Source organism: Phalacrocorax carbo, chromosome 7 (assembly GCF_963921805.1).
Source record: "Phalacrocorax carbo chromosome 7, bPhaCar2.1, whole genome shotgun sequence".
Classification (NCBI taxonomy): Eukaryota; Metazoa; Chordata; class Aves; order Suliformes; family Phalacrocoracidae; genus Phalacrocorax; species Phalacrocorax carbo.
Genome location: NC_087519.1, coordinates 2,387,391 through 2,409,881, shown reverse-complemented (window position 1 = coordinate 2,409,881; position 22,491 = coordinate 2,387,391). Strand labels below are relative to the sequence as shown.

Below are 22,491 nucleotides of genomic sequence, written 5' to 3'. Positions count from 1 at the left end.
AGGGTCTGGAGCACAAGTGTGCTGGGGGGCGGCTGGGGGGGCTGGGGGGGTTTAGCCTGGAGAAGAGGGGGCTGAGGGGAGCCCTTCTTGCTCCCTGCAGCTGCCTGAGAGGGGCTGGAGTGAGGGGGGGGCTGGTCTCTGCTCCCAAGTCACCAGTGACAGGACGAGAGGGAACGGCCTCAGGCTGCGTCAGGGGAGGTTTAGGTTGGGTGTGAGGGAAAATGCCTTCCCTGCCAGAGCGGTCAGGCCCTGGCACAGGCTGCCCAGAGAGGTGGGGGAGTCACCGAACCTGGGGGGGTTCAAACACCGCGTAGGCGTGGCCCTTGGGGACATGGTTTAGGCGGCCTGGGGGTGTCGGGTTGATTGTTGGACTTGATGATCCTGGAGGTCTTTTCCAACCTTAATGATTCTGTGATTCTATGATTTATGGGAATTTAGCTGCTGCCACCTTGTAAAAAGGCAGCAAAGAGTTTGATTTTAATTTGTATAATTTCATTAAATTTAGACAAACTGTCACATGTATAAAGAATTGATCTTACAAAGTATTTAAGTGCCTTATGTTCTTTATGGCATTCATTTGCTCTGTGCTTTTGCCACTTATCTCTGTTGCACAATAAATATTTAGAAAGGCAGAAAAAGGAAAAAAAAAAAAAAAAAAGCCTTCAGCTACCAAGAAGCAAACATGGAAAACTGTTCCCTACTTGGAAGGAACCTCTGTCCGTTCTGTATCGCAGGGCTCTGGGCTGGGGAAAAGGGAGAAGGGGAGGCGATGGCAAAGTCACGGCAAGGCCCGGCGGCTGTTTTGCACCGTTCAGGGTGGGAGAGGTGGTTCCTCGAACGTGTCCCTGCAACAGCGACATTTCTTCTTAAAAATAAGTATTTGACTACAGCGGAGCTACTGCTCAGGCGTTGTAGGAGAAATGCTTTTCTACCTTCTAACGAGGCTTCAGTCCTATGTCTTAAGAGTTGAAAACGCTGCAGTTTTTACCCAGGAAATGATTTACACCATTCCAAGGAGCCTATTATTTTAGCTTTGCTTGATCTTAAAAGAGGCAACGAGCGTCAAGAGCCACTGGGAAAGTGCTTTCAAAATTTAAAGCTGTCAAATAATTTACGGGAAGCCGCTGTCTCAAGACTCACAAAATTTATTGACACCAAAAAAAACAGACATTGGAGAAGTTAATTTCAAAATTTCTAACTCCGATTGCTTAACACGGCGTTATTTTCAGAGCGATAAGGAAATGCTCTTGGGGGAAACACGTGCCGGTTCAGAGGGTCTGTCGGACAAGCGCTGGAGGAGGCCCGATTCTTCAGCAGGGCATCTCGGCTGCCTCCTCCCAGCGCTCCGCTGCCCATAGCTCACAACTGACTGATAGGAAAGGAGACAGGATGGCATTTACCTTTCCTCCCTTCTCTCCCTCACCAGCCTGTTCTCCTACTGCCTTGCCCGCTCATCCTCCCCACGATGGCTCTGCACTAAATCCAAGGATAAAGGTATTTTTTTCTAACCCTTGATACCAGGAAGCAGCGATCTGGGACTTGCGCCCTGGTGCCGGCTAACGAGCGGACAGGAGCCTAAGTCTGTAACGAACCAGGTGGCGGCGCGGGGTTTTTGAAATCCTAGCTTTTCTCTTCAGGTGTTCAGGAGAGGCTCCAGCAGCAGAAGGCCGGTGCATTCCGCCAGGCCGCGGAGGCCAAGCATTGCGGAAGGTTCGGGCAGGGAACTTCAACCCCTGGACCAGCAGCAAGGATCTGTCTTGCGTTTAATCCCAAATTCAGTGTGTAATGGCAACCCAGGGAGCGCGGCCCAGCACCTGACTTTCCGGGGAAGGAGCGCATACTTAGGCACGCAGGCAGAATTCAAAGCCTGTGGGCCATTTTTAATAGCTTTGGCACTCAGCAGGATTAACCTTGCAGCCTTGGCATAGCATCCCACAACAGGGTACAATTCAGCAGCTTTCTCTTCATGGCTCATATAAATCCGGTTTGTTTTAACTCATAAGTCAGCTATAAAGCTACATTAAAACATCAAACAGGCCTACATCTAAAATGTTGAGTTTAGAATTAAGTAGTCACTTAACAACCACCAGCCATATGTAGAAAGATAACTGGTAGTAAATTTGTTTATTTAAACTCAAAAGAGGAAACAATAAAAATGTTAATTTGAAAAATGTAACCTAATTATTATTTCCTCTAACTGCATGCATCGCCTTCCAAAATTCTCTGGGAGAAAATAAATGAACAGTCAGACAAAACCCCTCTAACCATTAGGTGTTGCGGAATGTGTAACTACAATGATACAGAGAATCCTTTAACCAAAGAAAGCAACTAAAGCTAAATGGGGCTTTTCACAATAAACACTCATTGCAGGAAAAAAAAAGAAAATCACTCTTTTAGGATTGCTCTGTCGCTTGCAGCCACAGAAGAACTTAGTTGTCTTCATCGGAGGAGAGACCTTCAATTTCATCTCTGTCTCCTCCAATTGCCATCCAGAACGCTTTGGCCACCTGAAAATGGAAAAAAAAGATGAGAAAGGGAGAAAAATTCCCCTGAAATGACTGAACATTTTGCATTTACCATCCGAAAAATAGAAACTGAGCAGCAGCTGAATCTAGGAACCACGTTTCTAGGTGCAATGCTAACCCTCTCTGAAGTTAAGAAATTGCAGCCACGCAGAGGCGATAATCCAGAATTCATGGGAGGCACATGTGATACAAAACTTGTGCTAATTAAGGCAAGACTAAATCTTCCTCGAGCTCAAGGCTTTTCCGTTGACGTGAGTGCAAGCTGGCTGACGCCCTCAGCGACTGCAGCGCCTTCACGTCAGAGATTTTGAAAGGGGAAAAGCTTTTTCTGGCGTTTCAAAACTCCAGGTTTGTCGCTCAGTTCTTGGGAGACACCAGACGCTCTTCCCCGGGACCGTGCGGTTTGTTCTTACCGCTCTTAGCACAGGAACTCTACAAGAGAAGTAACTATGGCTCAGAAAGGAAAACCCTGCTTTTAATAATTTCAACGGCAATTTCGAAAACCTCACCTTTTCCGCATGTAGTTTCCGTTGTTCGTGAGGCAACGTTGCAGCTTTATCTGTGAAAAAGAACACGGCTTAGGCTGTCAACCTCCGGCGCACGCAGGGAGCGAAACGCCCGCTGCAGCTGGTTTGAGGGGACTACCCAGAAACTAGCTGAAGATCACAAAAAAAGGAATCTTATTTAGTAAAAGCGATTGCAATTCCCAATCGCCAGAAAGCGGACGCGTCTGAGCACGCTGGATTTCAGCTCAAACATTTGTAGCTTTAAGCTGCCAGGCCGGCGCGCAGTCGCAGAGCTGGAAGAAAAGGTTTCTTTATAGAAAACTGCGCAGCATTGGTTCATGGCGGACAAAATGAGCGTGACAGCAGGCAGCTGAGCGGTAGCTTCTTTCAAAAGCACTATCGAGATGAAGGGCAAATTAATGAAGAGATCAGCTACTTATTAAAAAAAACCTCAGGCAGGAGACCAGGAATTCCTACAATCTTCCCGAGTCACACACGGGCTTTCACGCCTTCGAGTGATCAGAAGAGGTGCTGCAGCTCGCTACGTCTCTCCCTGGTGCATTACCTTTCATTTCTTTCAGCTTTGAAAACACTCGTTCAAAGTTGTCCAGGTCACCGTCTCTTGTGGTTAGGCTGGCCAGCTCCTGGATGTCCGTATCTAACGCGGGATCGGAAATAAAGGCACATAGGTTGGTTTAAGGAAATTACTCTGTTTTGTCAGCAGGTACAGAAGCCTTGCTGATAAAACCAGTATTTTAACATCTGCGAATTTCAACCCCATAGGAGGGAAAGAAACATTTAATTTACTGATCGTTCGTACAGACAACTCACAGCATCGTTACAGTGGTAATTAATCTGGATATATTACGTTGCAAGAGTGTTTTTGAGTTCATCCAATATTTAAGGTTTCTTGCCTTCTATAAAACAATCTGTCTAGGAACAGCCATGGAGTAAATTGAAGAGTGATGAGACTACGCTTAGACCACAACTAACAGCACCCAGAAGATTCAGAAGATCTCCACATACAACTTGTAAGAAAGCCCCATCGCCTGGACCGGTGCAATTATTTAAGGACCTGTAGCTTAAAACACCTGCGCCTCGGAGGCCTGTCCCCAGCAGAGCGTGCTTCGTTCGCCTCCTGCTGCGTCAAACCGTAATGGTTCTTCTCTGCAGCTATAAAGCTTGAAGCTTTATTCTTATAAAGAACTTTCTAGATATACACAACACATGCCTCAGGAAATGTCACAAAACCAGATGGGAGCGTTTCCAGTCGGTAGTACTGCCGGGGCTCTGTTCCATCCAGACTTGGGCCCCCCCTTTTTCAAGGAGAACACCTAAAGACTAAACAATGAGCCTCTGGCGGCTCTGCCAAGCGCATCTATGCCACGCTTTTCACTGAGCAAAAGCCAGTGCCTTTCTGAGACCATCCCAGCCAGGGGTGCCTGCTCCAGCACGCCTGCCAAGCAGAGAATGAGCTTACCTACAGTGTGGTCAATCTGTAGGTTGTTTGTGCTCGCTCCCTCTTCTCTGTCGTCTAAATGGGATTCTTCTCTGCCTGCTGATGATGGACTGGACTGTCAGGACACAAACAGGTATTAGGGGATGCAATAATGACCCTAAAAAGCCAACAGGCGCTTTCTGGCTTGACTTCAAAAACTTACTCTTTAGCTTAAACCGTACTGCAAAACCTGTACCACGCGTATTATGAAAAGCCACTTTTGCAACACTCTACGTAGGTACTACATGGAGCTTTTCTCTCATGGGTTTGTTGGTTTTTTAAATAACACTATTGAGTGACAGCTTTTATTCTGCACAAAATACTGCCCTTGGCTATTGATGCAGAAAAACATCCCGAACGGAGCTTTTAATAATCTTTCCTTGGCTCCAGTGGTTTGTATGGGGTAAAGCATTTACCCGCCGCTGAAGCCAGGGTGATTAACACCCAACGGCTCTCCACCCTGAGCACACAGACAGACATCTCCAGGTAAAACGATGAGTTCTGAGGCAACGTCCTGAAAAGCGGTGAGCTCACAGCCATGAGGCAACAGCTCCTAGGAACAACAGGCTCAGCAGGGCTTGTAAGAAAAGTGCGGAGTTTTTCAAAGTGCAGAAATGTTTCCTTTAAAATACATCCCAACAGGCTACGAAGCATCTCATGGGAAAGGAGGGAAAAAAAGCAAGCCCCCACCACACCAAGCGTGACAAGCGGAGAGAGCAACGCAAGAAACAGTACGAGCAAAGAACAAGAAATAGGAATTACTGTTTACTTCTGTATCTTGGTTCTCTTCTGACCCAATGCTACAGTTCGCACCTGCTAATGTACTGAGAAGACCAAAGCCCTGGGTCCTGTCTAAAAACACAACAGCTGTTAGTTTGACAGAAAAAAATGCAATATTATTACTAATAACCACAATATTATTACAACTAGTTGTAACTGACCAGATGGGATAGCGAATATTTCAGGGAAGACGCACACGGAGCACCCTGTAAAACTCTCAGAGCGCTATTTTAAGCAGACACTTTTCATATTCCCTAAGCTTTTTTTAAAGTATACTAACAGTATTTACTGTAAATATTACCAACAGGGAACAGATATTTAAGCCACAAGAGATGCGAGCTCTTTTTTCTTCTTGTTTGAACCCACTGCTCTGGTAGGATTCGGTCTGGCAGATGCCTCCTGATTCCAAACGAGGCGCTTCTCAAAATCCAGAAGCAGCGTTTGCCGCTGCCGGCGTTCTGTGGGCCGGGTTTCACCATCCATGGGCAGCAGCGCTGAGGTTGTGGTTAAACACAGGAAATGCAACAAGTGCTTTTGCTTATACACATATTCTCTAAATAGGTTGAGCGCTGCAGTAACGGCAAAGGTAATTTTAAAACATCTAATTCAGAAGTCACGGAAGGACCCAGCCATCAAAGCCGACGTTTCTCCACGCTGCAGGGTGCTTTGGGCTTTCCACAGCGGCTGACCTGCTGTGCATTTCGATGGCATCTTAAAATCCAACCAAAAAAAGTTAATTCAAACCTAAACAATCATCTTTTTCATCTAAGATAACAGATGCGGTACAGTACTTCTAAAATTAAACTAATGTATGCCTAAGAGTTGGCATTATGGGTTGGGGTTTTTTTTCTAAGCCATGCTTTCTGCTGGCCTTGCAGCGAGTAGTAAATAGTTGCAGTTACACGGGGACTCGGGAGATTTTTCTGAAAATCTTAGTATTCAGTCAACTAAAAAAGAAATAATATTAAGCTATCGTATTACAACTAGCCAAGAAACAAAAACCTGTGCCAGAAGAAAGATGAAGATTACTTTTTGTAAAAAAGAAGTGTTTTAAATTAATATTACACTAATGACTAAGCTCTCAACTCAAATATTGACCTGATGTCATTTTTATGCACTGTCCAAACTTATATAAAATTTCATTTTGAAGAGCTGAATGTGTAACTAAACCCATCAGCTACCTAGAAAACATGTAAACACGTCTCCATTAGCGAATTACTAAGCCCTCATTTCCTGTTTAATAATCTCTGCTGTGTACTCGGGCTAACACAGTCCTGTGCCAGTCCTCGCCTCCCCTCGTGCTCCCCCCGCCCCTCGGCAGGTATTTGTTTCAACTGGCTCTGTTTTACACAGTTTTACTGCTTTTACAGCTCACTTGCCAAAGGTTTGGGAAGAAGTGATTCAGTCAAGACAAATGAATCGCCTTAAAAACGGTCAGTACAAGACGTGAAAGCCCGTGATGTCCGCCAGCTAAATTAACAGGCGACTGAGTGATAAAAGACTGGGGCTCGCAACCCACACCAGAGTAGCTTCCCCAGGTTTCAGCAGGCTGAGCAAAGAGCTGTCTTTAGAGAAACTGTAAAAAGATCAACATTTAGCCAACTTCTGAGTCATGCGAAGCTAGATGGGACATCGCAGCCCAGAACGTACTTGAGCGAGAACATTCCCATGTTGGCAGAGGGGCGGATGAAGTGACCTAATCGTGCACCTCTTTCGTATCTATTAGAGTTCGTCCTGTACAGAAAAATTTCAGTGGCCCCATCCCCTCCCGCCCATACACACAACCTCAGCCAGCGGAATTACAAAACGCTGCCCTAGTTAGAAAGTCCTGGAATCTACAGCAGTGATCGCTGAAAAGCAGCTATTTGTTTCCAGGTCCATGGTTAGGGAGGTGGTAGACATAACATTTGGTTGCAGGCACACCCTTGAAAAAAGCCTTCCTAGAAACTCTTTTTATTGGATGTAAAAGTTATTTCAACTTCTGGGTGCAATTCAGGAAGTGGGTGATGCCTTACACAGTGTTCTTACAGCATCAAAGCCAAACATTATCTCACTCAACTTATTGTAATAGTTGGTGGCTCCATCTTGATGGAGCCTCTGTAGGTTCACAGGTGTCACTCAGGAATAGCTGCAGAGCTCTGGTACACTGTGCTCTGAGCACGGCTTCGCAATTCACACGTGCTCGTTTCACAGCAAACTGGTTTCCACTGTCTTTATCTACTATCCTGCCATAGTCTGCCTCTATCTGACATGTGGTGAGCCTGACTTCCATATAGAATTGGAATTAAAAAGTCAAAATTCCTAATTTTTTTAAATAACCAAGTGTAAATAGTTCCCCTAAATCAGGCTCATTCTTTGTAAAGAGCCAGGCTAATTACTGGCCCCACCCGAGGTAACCAGCCTCAGCTGGGATCACCCAACACTTATTTAACCAGGAAAGTGGCAGTACACTGTTTCTCTTCTTGGCGTCTAGGTCATCTAGCTCTGCTCTTGGAGGGACAGCTAAAGACAACAGGAGTGCGCTGCATTTGCAGGGGGAAGAGGTTAGGTGAAGAACTACTCGCATCTCTCTGCACAAGGGAAAGAAACCCACCTGATTCTCAGACTGCAGAGAGCTCTGAGGCCTGGAGCACCAACAGCTTTATACCAGCTACGAAAGGGAATTGCCCTCTGGAGGCCCTCAGGTAAGACTGCTCGGGTTTTTTTCTACTAGAGGCAGTATTGCTTTATTTACTCACAAAGCATGTGGTATTACTTGATGTAAACACATGGATAATTCACCTATGCTATATTTAATACCTATTTTTATTAATTGGTGTGAGAATTAATGTATTTAATGGTTAGAGAAAAAAATCAAAAGGTCAAGAATTTCCTTAATAAGAAAGACTATTCTTATCAGGTGTGTGAAAAAACTACTTCACAACTTAAGAATTGTACTCGGGTTAAGATAAAACATCTTCAAATAATATGGGTTTAATGCTTGCACTTGAAAAAAGTTGTTCCTGCTCCATCTGTAAACTTAAACTGTGGTACGAACAGATGGCTGGAGCAAGGCAGCACTGTAACGCTGGCTTTTGGGATGTGCTTTAAGCCTTTACTACACAAACATCTTACGCTCTATGAGAAAATCTTCACGTCAAGTGTAACGGCATAGTTTTTAAATGGCCAGCAGTTATAGCTAATTCAGTAGAAAAGCTAAAGCCTGATTTACGTGGTGGCCGGTTTCCAGGATCAGGAGGAAGCTGAAAACAAAAGATACATTTACAGGTTGTAAAAAGTTTTATTTTGAGTAAAATGAGCTCAACAATTTCCCTTTGAAGGCATAGTCAGGCTGCAACAACTTCCATGTATAGCTCACTTCCTGAGGGGTTTGTAGTAATGTGCACCGATGCTGTGTGGTTTCTGTACTGTGGAGATAGAAAACCTGGATTTTCAGGGAGCCTGACCTTTACAGAACATGCTAATGATGCACAGGAATTTCCCTCCCCATGAAGAACTGAACATGTGACTAAGTTCTTTTCTTCTTTAATGTGGCATCTGTCAAACGCAGGAAATACGCTGGTAAGAAAATGGTTTTAGCACTAGTGAGAAAACTTTACACCCTCTCAAATGGCTGCCTATTTCTGTACAAGGGTTACATCGAGTTAGAACCGAGCTTAACCTCACTCTGATGTGGTATGAGAAATATTCAAAAAGCTACCTTAAAAAAAAAAAAAAGATCATCGGTTTAGTAGTTCTCATCCTAGTTGTGCTGAGTCCTAGTAACCATCTCGCAGTTACAGGAACTAGCAGAAGCCTCTTAGCGCTCGAAATCGTTGCACAGTTAAAAGACGGAGGAAGGAAGAAGCCGCAACAGTGGAAAATTGTACATCAGGGACCACACAGACATTGGAAGGTGGCTAGTGGGATGAGACTTTGAAATAGGAAATGTAAGGCCAAGCACTCCACAGGAGTTCAATCTTCCTACATTTCCTGCAACAGCTTGTGTTATTAGAAAGGTAATTTTAAAAAATGGAATAATAAATGGAAGTACCTGCACTTGCAATAACTCCGGGTTAGCCACAGCGTTTCCTTTCCTAATGAGCCTAATCCTAAAGTGATTTTTCCAAAAATTCTAGCTCTCCCTGATAATCAGTTATCTGCAGGAAACTATCTGGGGTTGCTCGTTTGGCTTTTTATTTTCAAAAAGACTTTGTGGTTTCCATGTACTCAAGTGGGGTTTTCTGTAGGGAAGACAGTCCTTCCTGCAATGCCCTTAGTATGTCCTTCAGCAGACATCTGAAATCACTTCTTTGCCAAATCCCATCTCTGCACTTGCTATTCTCATCCCCATTTCAGGTATTTTTTCAAAAAAGCAAAATAAATTTGGAATTTAACACTTACTTCTACACTAAACCATGTTTTTGGACCAAGCTGATAATGACTAGCTCTTTGCTGCTAGGGTTTGGTGGAACAAGCTTTCGTTTTTCACTGAGATTTGAAGAGTTAGTGGAATATTTAACTCAAGTTATTGGTAGAGAGCAAGTTAAAACAGAGAGGGAACAGGAATAGATCTCACCCATTGCCTGTAAGTTTCCCTGTGCATCAAGGGACAATGAAAGCAGTACCTGAAACCCTACTATTCCACGTAAAAGGTTGAAGAGTGCTCTAGTTCTCTGTGCTGACACAGTGGCAGTAGAACTACAGCTGCTCAGTTTGAACTTTTGCTAAAAATGCTAAGCCCTGTAGGCCTTGCATTCTCCAGAATTAACTGACGAGGAACCCGTGTTACATACCGTTCTTCATGACTACGTTGGACCACACGTTGGCATTCAAAGCTTGTACAATCCGTTTCACTCCGGTGGACTCTGGAAAGTCATCTAAACCAAAAGATAAAGACATTGCACTCCTAACAATTACCCCAAAACCCAGTGCGTGTCTGAAAGTAAGGTGTGTGTCTGAATGCCTGTCCTATCTTATTGCAATCGATATAAACTACTACTTCTGTTAGGAAACGCAAGTTTCTTGCCTTTGCTTCGTGACAGGCCAAACAAAAATAAATCAATGCCTCACTTCTTGGTCTGGGCTTCCAGGTATTGTGAACTGTGAGCTCTCAGCCTTTTGTAGAGAGATCTAAATTCTGAGTGGGGTTTTGTTAAATATTTAGCGTGAGGGCCTTCATTGTTAAACAACATGTAAGTAAATTTAATAGTAATAGACAATTTTCTGTTGCTGTTGAAAGCAAGGCATCTTTTACCCCAAGATCTTTTAGAATGCTGTATGGCATAAAAAGAGATGCTAGAGTTACTTTTCCTTCCTTTAGAAAGTAAAAAACTTGAGGCAACCATTTAAAAAAGGTGTGATGCTTGTTAAAAACAAAAATCATTGTAAAGCCATCTCCGCAACATCTAACTCCAACTGTTCCAGTAATCCTGTGAATTACAGTAACTCAAAAGACTAGGGAAAGCATTATTCAGACTTCAACTTATTTACTGAATAGATCTGACACCACTTAGTATAAAGTCAGATTTCCCATTTCCTCAGTTTAGTCAGCTTCCCATGTTTGTGCAGGTCTCACAAAGCAAAAGGGGCGGGGGGGGGAACCCAAACCCTTTGGATACAAAAATTTGATTGCTTAAAAATCAGATCCTTCTAGGATGACTCAGGGACAGGTGTAGTATGTGAAACCGCCTTTAAAAATTAATTTAAAGCTGTCTAAAACCCCTCAGATCAAATATTTTGATCTGCTAGTTGGTTTTGCATCAGAGCCATTATCAGGAGTCTCAGCACGGAGTTCTTGCCCTTACTGCCCAGCTGACAGTGCAGTCCTAGCAAGAGCTCCAGCTCATTTGCGATGAGCTGCCAGAAATGTCATCATTTTTAAATAGATATCGGCCCAGTATGTTTACTGCATCCATTTTATCCTCTGGAAGTAATTCATACAGCATGTTTATGGGGTAAATATGTTACTCGGTAGCCTACGTTTCCTCCTATGCGTGAGTCACAGTGAATCAAATGCCCTACTGAATATCCAGGAAAGAACATATATCTTGAGGCTCCAAAGATGAACATCCTGAGTTGTTGTTATTCCCATTACTTATATTTAAATAGCAAATATCTTGTTCTCTACAACAATTATTCAATAGAAAAAATAACTTTGACTTAATGTTACTAGTATTTCCTTTTAAAGCACTTCAGAAGACTTCACTCTACGGGGTATCCACTCTTGATTTTTTCTGGCTTCTATAAATCACAAGTATGTGTATCCCTCCCTCCCTGACTAACAAAGGGCCAAAAAGAAATATATCATTAAAGACATGGCAGGGGAAGAAGGGGAGATCTTAGCTACTCAAGATGCAATTTTTATCCAGGCCTTTAAAGGCAGGGGGAAGGAGCGGGACTTGAGTTCTAGCTTAGGCCTTGAGACTAAATTATTTTTGGTGACAGCTATGTACTTGGTGAACCTGAAATAGAGCAAATGTTAGTGACTAATTCCACTCAAGCCTGGAAATGGAGTCAGTTATCTCATTTTTGGCTCTATAGAGGTAAGATGTAAACACATTTTTTGTATCACTGAAATGAGGAGCTAAGGCTGATGCTGATAAGGCTGTCAGGAAGTGCATAATCACTTTTCAAGAGTGGAACATCACACATCACACTTCTGACTTTGCCTGATGGGTTTTTTTTCAAGTTACAAACATATGGTCAGCTAGTGATTTTGAAACTGGTTTATTTCCTGTGCGACAGTGCATGCAATTCTAAAATGTTGTTAACAATCTCCCCTTTTCAGCCTATCATGTCACTGTTTGAATAATGTCTACCTTCTCTTGGTATGTGCGGTAGTTTTAAGCCTTTTTTTAAAAAGACGAAGAATTTTCCTGCCCTTGTGCAGCTCTCCGGTTCTTGTTTTATGTTCCACTTTGGAAATAAATCTTAAAATGCTTCTAATCTATCAATACAGTCCTAGGATTAGTGCCCAAAAAAGGAGCGGATATTATTTTTATGTAGGTGCTACATAAACAGCAGCTGTATTTGGGAGGAGACAAATGGAATTTCTTGGAGGAAATAGCCTCCTCCTCCTCCTGACCTTTTATGGCTGAGACTAAGCCTCACCAACTGGGAGCATTCCATGCTGTAATCATGTAGCACATAACTAAAGTTATGCCCCTTGCAATTGTTTAGAAGATACTCTGGCGTGCTTTTTCATTCTAAAAATTAAAACAGAAGTAGCAGTCCTACCATCTTCATCAGGCAGTTCCTCAGGGCTAAGTTCTACCAGTTCAAAGCCATGCTTGATGCACCATTCTTGAGCTTTCTGTCTGTTAACACCTAAAGTTGGGAAACAAAAATGCGTGCTAAACATACATGTTTGAGACTAATAACAGCAATTAAATCTTTACCTACATTTTATTCCCTTCCAGTTGTTTGCTTATTCTGGGTTGTACGGGGGGAAAAGGGTATACAGTAGCTGTGTGGGTCCTCCATTCACTGTGAATTTGATTCCAAAAACTCCAGAGTTAAACTCCTCCTTCGAATTGCTTTTTTTCAAGCCCCATGGAATCAAATAGCTTTGCAAAGGGAAATGTGAATGAAGACTTGTATTAGCTCTAGGTTTGAAAGTGAATTAAGTTACAGGGGCAGATCTGCACCTTACAGCTTGCTGTTATATTGCATATACTAGTCCAGAACCAAAGCAAACGTGTGTATTAATGTCCAAATGGTCAAAGATGAACATACTTTCCACTGTAGTTAAGCAACAAACAGTCATCCTCACTCCTCACCAGAGAGGATCAGGCACACCCAGAAATATGAATGCCTTGTTAGTTACCTTGCAGTGCATGCTGGTGTACTCAGAATGGGATACACGGGGCTCATTTTAAGCAAGCCTGCAAAATTCTGCTTCGGTTTTAACCACAACTAGCTTAGGACTCTTCTGTTCCTGGCTGCGAGAGTAACCTGGCTCCTCCCAATTAAACCTCAAGCCCAGTCCCACATATTCTGAAACAATCGTGTCGATTTAACTTGAAAATAAATTGTTAGGCAAGGTTAATAACTCTAAGGCAGTTCGGAACTTCTCCGAGTTTCATACCGTTTTCAGATACTCTGTTACAAACTAGGATCATGACTTCTGGTAACCACTCTTCTGTCAGGGGAAGCCATTCAGAGACGCTATCAAGTCCAGATTTCTAAAAGGGGGAAAAAAATTATCTGGAATACATCCTCACATACTCAGTTTTTAAACTAGTTTTAAATCATTAATACTATTAGAAAACAGCAATGAAGTAAGGAAATATGCTAGGCTGTATGTCAAGCATATTCAAGGCACCTGTGTTTCTAATCAGGTAAGTTGACTTATACACAACTTCCTTCTGATTCTTTACTTATCTTGCAGATGAGTTAATCCTACCACCTCGGACCTCCCTTTCATGTTTAATATTCATTATGCAATCCCAGTGTAGATCAGGAAAGATTTTTACTGAAGGTTAATGATGAGTATTTCATTTTAAGCATATCTCGTGTTTAAGGTGCAGCTACTGCATCCCTTCCACTAAAGTGGATGTTATGTGAACTACTCCCATTGCTCTGGTTTATTCTGAGACAGCCCTGAGGCGTCCGGTTAAAGGTATCGTTGCAGAATCTGTGGTGTGCACCCTTTCCCATCTGTGGTGAAAACCAGTTCTCTATTTAGAATATCTTTTTTTTTTTGTCTCAGTATCTTTCTGGCTTTTGCTAAAGCACTGTTTTCACTGCTGTCAGCTTAGCAGAAACAATTTTGGGTAAAACGATACTGAATCTTACGTTTGGCTCCCTCATTCTTGGCTATCCTAAAGCAGCCTTTCTGAACTATCGTCAGCTAGGAGTAAAGTTGGTGGTGGTGGGCTGGAGGATTTGCCGAACTTAGTGGCATATTTGCATCCTGAAAACCTCTCCCCCCGGTGGAGTATAATAGTAAAAGGGAAGCAAACTGCTTCCACTGTTAGCAGGCATAATTTAACATTGATCTACTGACAATTAATAGAACAGCCTAAAAAGAATGGATGGTACAAGATGAAGAGAATATAATTTGTGGTTATCGCTGCGATAAGGCAACTATATCACACAGATAAAGCAATATAATGAAGCAGAAGAGTCTTACTATTGTGCTGTCGAAGTACACAACAAATGCTTGCACAGATTCAGCAATATCTTCAGTAACGAGAAATGTGTTTGGTACTACACAGAGGTGAATATCTGCAGAATAATATTTATTATCTATTGTCCAGGGGTAAAAATTTACTCTTCCACTTGTAGTTGCACCCACGGTAAGGTCATCTTTTCCTGTGATACCTGTATAAAAGAAAGTGAGGTGGATGATAAAACAACCTCAAGAAAACAATTTGCCTAGAGAAGCTTGGTACAAAGCTAGTACAGAGCCACCTTTACTCACTATAATAAAATAGTATATATTTAAGATCTTTAAAAATTCAAACTCAATTTGTTATGGTGTCCTGGAGTTTATTATTTAGCTTTTGAAAGAGTTTATTGTCTAGCTTTCACAATAAAATACAGTACAGAAGCTCTTCAGAAAGCAAGCCTTTTAAAGTGTTAGCCTCAAACTTACTACCTGTAAACAGGATGTATGGAGAGAATACCTAGGCTTTATTACAGCAGAAACAAACCTTGCACATTCGTTCAGATGTAAAGAACTGTTTGGCTGTGACTAAAACCTGAAGGTAACTAATGAGAAAATAAACCAAGTTACTACAATTCAGTTGTAGTTCTCATTAAATTCCACGTAGGAGCTCGACAATTAAAATCCAAGGCAATGCTTTGATAATGTGATGTTAAACACTGCCCTTCACGTGCTGGTAGCAGCCTTCACAGCACGCACACTCATAGCGTGACAGCCACCTGGTGGACTTGAATTATAGTTAGTAGCAGAGCACCCTATCTATACCTTGCTGGAAAGGGCAGAGTACCTTGTTCAAGCTGGACAAACCTATGGACACTTTAAAACAGAGGTCAATTATATATAAAATTGTCTGAGTCATCTAGAATTTCCTTGGGCGTTAGAAGAGTTAAATGAAATCAATTATATGGGTTTTCAAAGATCTTAATGGTCATATATTAAAGGTACTGTGAGACAGTTCTGGCGATGCTAGAACAGGCTGTTCCCCAAATAATCTGGACATTAAATTATTTGTATCTTATCAATAAAAAGACAAGAAAACCCCATCACCAAGGTTGCCCAAGAAAGATTCTATGATTTTTGCAACTAACTGCAAAGTCTGAGCAATCTAAGTGGTGGATGAGTATGGCGCACAAGGCAGCGCAGAGGAGAGCTCTAAACCAGAAGGGTTATTTGCAGCAGTGAGGAGAAGGACATGGGGAATCCGAGGGAGAAATTTGACTTCAGAAACAGAAACCTGGGAGGGAATCTTCTGCCCAGGTTCCTTTAAAAAAAAAAAAAAAGGGGGGGGGGGGGAAGTGGAGGGGAAGCCACATCTACATGCTTTTTCCAGGCTAAGAAAGTTTGACGTTGGATGACAATAGCTTTCAGAGTAATTGGTCTTCAGTCAGAAGCTGTTCTGTGATAAGACTATCCAGTCACCTTGGGACTGGGGGACGGTGACACTGAGTCAATACCAAACCAACCTTGACTCTAAACTCTGTATGAACAAGCTAGCACTCTGAGAATACAAATATGGAAGAGACTACCAGTACAGCTAACCAAAATGAGTAATCTTGAAAGATTTTCATTCTTTCACAGCAATTTTAATAGCTCTTAAGCAGTACACACCAGTTCCAGTGACACACAGAAGCTGTTTTCCCATGCTTATCTCATAAAAATGTGTATATGCAGATCTCTGCCCTGCAACACTTCACAGCAATGCTGCAGTCACTTTGCAGCATGTATCTCTACCCTGTTTGCATTAGCTGATATTAAGCTCTACTGATATGAAGCAAACACCTATGCACTCATCTTCCAGGCAAACGCAAGAATAGCATTTCAGTTAGTTTTAAACGCAAGCTTTTCAATGTAGGCTACACAAATACATCAAGTCTACTCTTAAAAAAACCAAACCTGAGTAATTAGTAAAATAGATCATCAAATGATAGCATGTCACTTCACAAAATCTATGGCTTTAATGTACATATTCTACTATGATAAAGGCATTTTGGCAGATGACAAGTTATCTTTTCCTGCTATAACACAGGAGCTTTAAGAACAACCAGATATTAAGTGCTATACATGGTATAATTTAATATCTTTGGTAAACAGGACTCTCTTTAATATGTGCCAATTGCTACTAGATTAGGAGGTTTTTTTTAAATGGGTATCAGGGCTGATGGAGGCAGCTTTCACTTTCCTTAGATATGAGAAAATTGTAGCAACTGGGAGAAGAAAGAAGTTAGGCAGATGATGTCACTATGCATGTCCGAACACAGGGATGCCTTTTCTTCCTGATATTATCTGTTGCCTAGCTTTTCAAATGCTGGCATAATCTTAATTTTCTGCCCTGGAAAGAAGATGTTTTGTTTGGAGGCTTTGAATGCTACATGAAACATGCTATAAATTGCCCTTCACTGGTGTTTTGACAGTTAAAAATTGAGTAACTGAATAAAGATCAGTTCTAAGCTAACGGAATTGCAAGTCAATGCCACAAGAAGCCAAGAATAAAGGAGCCCGTAAAATTACTGAAACACAGAAAACTGGCAATAAGACTGAAAGCCAAAGGGAGGAAAACAGGGTGAGGAAAGGAAGTCAGTTCAAAAGTGACTCGGTAAAGTCAGCCAACCTAGCAAGAATACAGAAGGAACTTCTAATACGAGATTTTCAAAAGCTGATGTGAAAGAACTTTCATATTTGCTTTGTGATATATTTTCTTTTCTTAGAAAAGAGTTCACAGGCAAATGTAGGCCTCAAAGTAGAAGAATGAGGATGTGTCCCACTTCATTTACGTGTTACTTGTTCTTGTATTTTAAGCAGTCGTCTTTCATCCCATTGTGCTTCTGATTACTCATCATTCATCCAAAGAGATTTTTGCCAGTCCCCTGTGAAATTTCTCTCCCAGTAAAAATGGATGAGGAACACTAAACTTAAAGGACTGCGGGAACATTCTGAAAGGATTCAGACTTGCTGTGTCTCAGCCAGCGTGTAGGGCTGTAACGAACGACTGCAAAACAGCTTGATTACTCCTGGCAGGAAACTAAATGCAGTTTGGGTATCTTGTGAATAGTTCTCTTCCACAAAAGTCACTTAGACCAATTAGGTTTTGGCCTTCAGAGTAAGCAAGCAGAGACTACAAAAGAAATAGACACTCCGACTCAAACTGGGTTGTCAAGGATATGTTCCATGTTGGAACTAGTTTTAAGGATTACACCTCCGGATTCCGGGAATTTCATTGTAAGACAGCCTATATTTCAATGAAAAGTAAATTTAGCCAGAATAGTTTTGTATCTAAAGAATATTCATCATAATATACCCAGTTAAGTTTTTGGATACAGAATAAACATCTAGAAAATTAATATGGCAAAAGGTGGTGGTTTGTCACACTTATCTCTAGTGAGTTACTCATTTTTAATTTTAAACTCCCCAGCCATTGAAAGTGTCAGTGGTTTGCCATCCAAAGAGCCTGGAAAACCAACTGAGTCACTTTTTGACCACAACAGTAGGCAGACCTACTGGGCTGACTTAATTAGCTTGCCTTTTCATAGAGCAGAAGTGGCCTGTTTGGATGACAGGAATGCAAACTGACTCCAAATGCATCACCATTGAAGAGTACTAAAAACATGCATGGAAAAGTTCATGCCACAAAAGAACGTTGCTTGGTGTCATTCAAAAACATGATTTGGAGTTCAAGGTCCTCTAAGAAATACTGCAACTACTAATGCTGGACGTTGTTTTTACTGAAATAACTTTTACAAACTTAGCAATAACTGCTAAATGCTAATTAAGACACAATGTGTTTGTGCCCCACACTTCTATATAAAAGCACTTTGGAGCAATACAAGCTTCTTATCTACAGTGAATTATTTGAGGGTAGGGACCAAACAGACCATTTCTAAGCCACTCCAGTATTGTCCTCGGCTCGTTACCTCCTGCGTACGTTGGCACTACCCACTTATGCAACCTCCAAATCCGCTGTGCTACTGCTGACCTACGCTAAGATCACCACGTTTGTTGGACACTGACAATTATCTTCCTCCAGTTTATCCCAGTTTGTGACTCACTTTGCCCATTTTCTATTGGAAAACCATTTAAGAACACAACAGCAACGGACACATGAGGTCAGTTCATGGCTCAAGCCAGTAACTGATAGTGACTGGTATCGTACAGTGTGATGAAATTCCCAACTTCTGTGGAATCTGTCCAGCAGAAAAGCGTTTTTTTTTCTTTACTTCCAGGCAGTCAGTAGCTTGTTTTTCAGCAAATTCGTTAGCTGTGTCCTTTCTTTACAAACAAGTATGTATAATTTTTAATAAATTGGACAAAATTCTGACTTACTAATAATTCTAATACTTTTGGAAACTAATTTCAGCTACCTATTTACAGAAATGTTTTCCCATTTTACTGATTTAAACTTGTTGACTTTTCATTTCATGAGCTTGTATATAGACAAGATAAATTTAACAATGGTTCAGGAGACAAGGAAGAAGATACAGCAAAGTAATACAGCGGCTTCGTAAATATTCTGTAAGTGCAAGTCAGCAAATACTTTTACAAAAGGAAAACTGGAGACTAGAAATAACTCTTCAGAAAAGAGCTGAATAGTAATCAGAGAACCAGATGTAGATCTCTTGCTGCAGTGCTCCCTCTTCTCTAATACTCAACTGATATTTAAGCACTTCTACAATATTGTGTGCTTAATAGTAATATTTTTTCAGAATGATTACAACTTCTCTTTGCAGGCTTTTTTTCTTCCCCAAAGGGATTAAGGTATTGATTGTTCTTCCTAGTGTTTTTCAGATTGAGTACATGCTATAAGAACATAATTCAGTTTCCTACAATGCTCTGCAAGATCCCACCTCCTCTTAGTTGGTAGGTACACCAAGTAGTTCTCACATCCTGGGCCTTGAGAGCCACCTGGTGGAATATACCATAAAAAATACTCCTGCAAATTACACAAGGAGTACAGAGAACTCGGAAATATGCATCTGATGTAGATTTTTTGCTGTGGGGGAGGAGGGGAGCAGTAAACACTCAAAAAAGGGGGAAAAATCCCATCAGACAGTATTGATCTGCTGGCTAGCATTTTTAAAAACTAAAGCAATCTTCTTTGCTGTTTTAATTTGTGATAAATATATCTAAGAGAAAACCCAGTCCTATTCTGTTCATTTTGAATGGCTTTGTTTTGCCAGAGTATCTAATGAGATAAAGCATTTGGGGTATCCCACAGAAACCTGAAAGAATAAAAATATTATGGTACATTTGCTAGATATATTCTTTCTATCCTCAAGCCGTTTCCTACTTAACGGGATGAAAACACTGGAAAAAGCCTCGTAATTAGCCTGGAAAGTTCTGGCAGGCAGCAGGAGAAATTGGTTCTCGTACACCACTTAACAGCAGCTTCTTTCTACTTACAAAACAGGTTTGCCTCGAAAGAACACGTAGCAGGGAAATCCAGCAACGCAGTGGCAAAAGCAGCGATGATACTGGTAAGGGCTTTGTTTCATGTTTCTGTCGTAGACTCAAAACCCAGCTGCTATATGGAACCTACCAACCAACACAGTATTTAATAGCACATTTAACCATCAAACACGGCACTGCCTCGGAGGTGCTAATATACCAGTCTTGTTCTCGGTGTTGAGCGAAGCCATCCTCAAACAATGCCTTTAACCTGGTGCGATGCTATCACACTGTAAAAGCCCAAGTTCTGAAAAATGCACTGGTGTTTTGTTCCAACCCACCAAAACCCTTTAGCTCAGCCTCCCATAGCCAGCCACAGCTCCCTTGTCCTCATTGGTGTGCCCTGGAATGTTCTGCTTATGCTCCTGGATCTGATGTAACTTCACTTGTTAAACAAAGAAGGAACTTAAAAGTTCTCATGGTATTTATTTTAGTAAATGATCATGTTTCTTTCAGGAAGATTTGAATGTCTTTGAAGCAACCCAATCAGAAGACACAAAGACTGTAAGACTCCAGTTTTGGTACTGGAAAACAGTGGAAGCCTGGTCATTTCAAAGTGAGTACTATTTTTAAAAGGAAACTGAAGTTAATTTTTAAGACGCTCTCAGATTAAATAGCATTGCTACAAAGTTTTTTGCTCACCTTCCTTTGTTATTTGTTTAATTTCACTATGAAAAATAATCAGAGGAAACCTACAGGAACCTTGAATAATTCCCTCTATTTGCTTATACCCTCCTCAAACAAGCAAAAACCAAGAATCAGATTTTACAGAAACTTGTTATTTCTTTGGTACAAAAGGCTTAAATAACTCAATATCAACCTAGCTGCTTTGACAGAGTAGCCTTTGACTGGAGACCTTGTACTGTCATTCTTGTTTTAAAATACAGTTTAATGAGATGGAGGGAGCCAGGCCCTGGGTGCAGCCCTCTATTTTATCAGGCTCCTGGGTAAGATGTTACTCAGAAACAGCCACAAAAACAAGAAACCCAGAAGAGGGGTTGGGGCTGTTGATAAGTTATACATCTTAGTATACACCTTAAATTGTTCATGACAGTTTCCTAAAAAGCAAGGCTGGAGTAACAAGCCATAACAGTAAAACCACCAAGATCTAGGCTTCTTTGTGTAGTCCCCCTGATTTCAGAATTACTGAAAATTCCACCAAAATTCTCTATTATGGGGTTTTATTCTCCTGTTCCCTTTTTTTAGCCATAAAAAGGGGAACTGGTTCCCAAGAAAACCACTTCCTATAGAATGAATTCTGTGTGTTTGATATGGAGTAAGTGCAACCTACAATTCTGACAGCTGCAGAAAGGAAGAATATTTTAGATTTTTTTTGTGTTTCTGCACTGGGACAACAAATGGTCTAATGCACAAAAGCAAGCTCAGCAAAGCAAGAGTTCAGACCCACCAGGAATTTTAGAAGTTCTGCCACCCTTACGGCCCAGGATGGTTTGTTCACTTCATAAATGGAAAGATGAAATGGAAGGGACGGTATTTAGACTGCTTTTGTTTTTCCTTTGCCTACACTGGTGTCTCACTCATGTTCTAGGAGCCTTCTGGGCTGCTGACATGTCCCACTGAAACAAGTTCAGTTTTGCACTCCATGTGGGAATGACCAGAACGGCCAGCTGCAAACCTGGTAGACTTATGAACCTCTTCTGCAAAGTTATTTTTATTCACCCTCGAGGCAAATCTCAAACTATGTACCCCAGGTTATCACTGATGACCGTTCAGTCACACCTAAGACTTGATGTGGGTAAGACCAACGTGGGTAACTCGATGGCAAGCGAGTAACAAAGCCGTGTGGGACGTGGGGCTTCCTTTTGTTTTTCCTGCCGGCTGTGGAGGCAACGCGCCCCCTCCTTGGTGTCAGAGGGTACCAAACAAGCAACCCGCGGCTCTACACCGTTTATCTTAAAGAGCTTATTTCCCTAAAGCCGTGAGGAGGCCCCCGAAGGGCAGGCGGGGCCGCCCTGGCAGGGCTGGGCCGCGGAGGGGATGGTGCCTGGCGGGAGGGCAGCCCCTACCCGGGCCGGGGTGAGGCGCTGCCAGGACGGGGCCCCGCGGTTGCCCCCGCCCGGTGCCTCGGCGAGGACGACTCACGTTTGACGAGCTCCTCGGCCGCGAAGCCGGCGGCGCAGCTGGTCACCAGCGCGAAGGGCCCCGCCGCCGCCATGGCGCCCGCCGCCGCGCCCCTTCCGGCCCCGCCGCTACCACCCGGCCGCGGGGAGGGGGGGGAGGCGGCGGGCGGGGGAGCCCTTCCAGGCAGGGGAACCGTTCGACGCGCACTTCTACCCCCCCGCCGCGGGGAGGCGGATGGTGCGGTCCGGCCGGCGCGTCCCGTTGCTAGGGGCGAGGGCGGCGGGTGCCATGGCCGCCCTCGCGGGGCCGGGGCGGGAGGCGGGAGCCGGCGTGGTGCAGGTGGGTCCGGGCAGCGCCCCCGCCGGCCCTGGCAGCCGTGGCGGGGGGCCCCCGCGGCGCCGCGCCGCTCCTCCCCGGCGAGGCCGCCTCACGCCTTGGCTGGGGCGCGCGCGGCGCGGCCGCTGCTGAGGGGAGGGAGGGCTCAGGTGAGGGGGCGGCGGCGGCGGCCCC

The 22,491-nt window shown here is 42.9% G+C and overlaps 2 protein-coding genes across 2 annotated transcripts in view; one reads left to right on the top strand and one right to left on the bottom strand.

Moving 5' to 3' along the window:
- Positions 1 to 1,129: 1,129 nt before the first annotated feature.
- On the bottom strand, positions 1,130 to 22,137 carry AAGAB (alpha and gamma adaptin binding protein). Its single transcript, XM_064456039.1, has 10 exons — positions 22,003 to 22,137; positions 14,425 to 14,615; positions 13,378 to 13,474; positions 12,528 to 12,617; positions 10,085 to 10,168; positions 5,299 to 5,381; positions 4,512 to 4,605; positions 3,597 to 3,689; positions 3,035 to 3,084; positions 1,130 to 2,507 (listed from the first exon to the last, which is right to left on the bottom strand). The coding sequence occupies exons 1-10, from the start codon at positions 22,073 to 22,075 to the stop codon at positions 2,430 to 2,432; spliced, it is 933 nt and encodes a 310-aa protein (XP_064312109.1). The 5' UTR covers positions 22,076 to 22,137; the 3' UTR covers positions 1,130 to 2,429.
- The window catches only part of IQCH (IQ motif containing H), a 73,155-nt gene continuing 72,734 nt past the window's right edge, over positions 22,071 to 22,491 (top strand). The window contains exon 1 of the mRNA XM_064456041.1: positions 22,071 to 22,320. Coding sequence (XP_064312111.1) covers positions 22,216 to 22,320 — 105 coding nt within the window. The 5' untranslated portion in view covers positions 22,071 to 22,215. The remainder of the gene's footprint in view (positions 22,321 to 22,491) is intronic.

Excerpts from the sequence above, each read along its gene's own strand:
- AAGAB (XM_064456039.1), bottom strand. The coding sequence starts at position 22,075 with ATGGCGGCGGCGGGGCCCTTCGCGCTGGTGACCAGCTGCGCCGCCGGC. Across the intron at positions 14,616-22,002 it reads GGCCGAGGAGCTCGTCAAAC|GTATCACAGGAAAAGATGAC; the intron begins GTGAGTCGTCCT and ends TCTTTTATACAG. Across the intron at positions 12,618-13,377 it reads TAACAGAGTATCTGAAAACG|GTGTTAACAGACAGAAAGCT; the intron begins GTATGAAACTCG and ends TCCCAACTTTAG.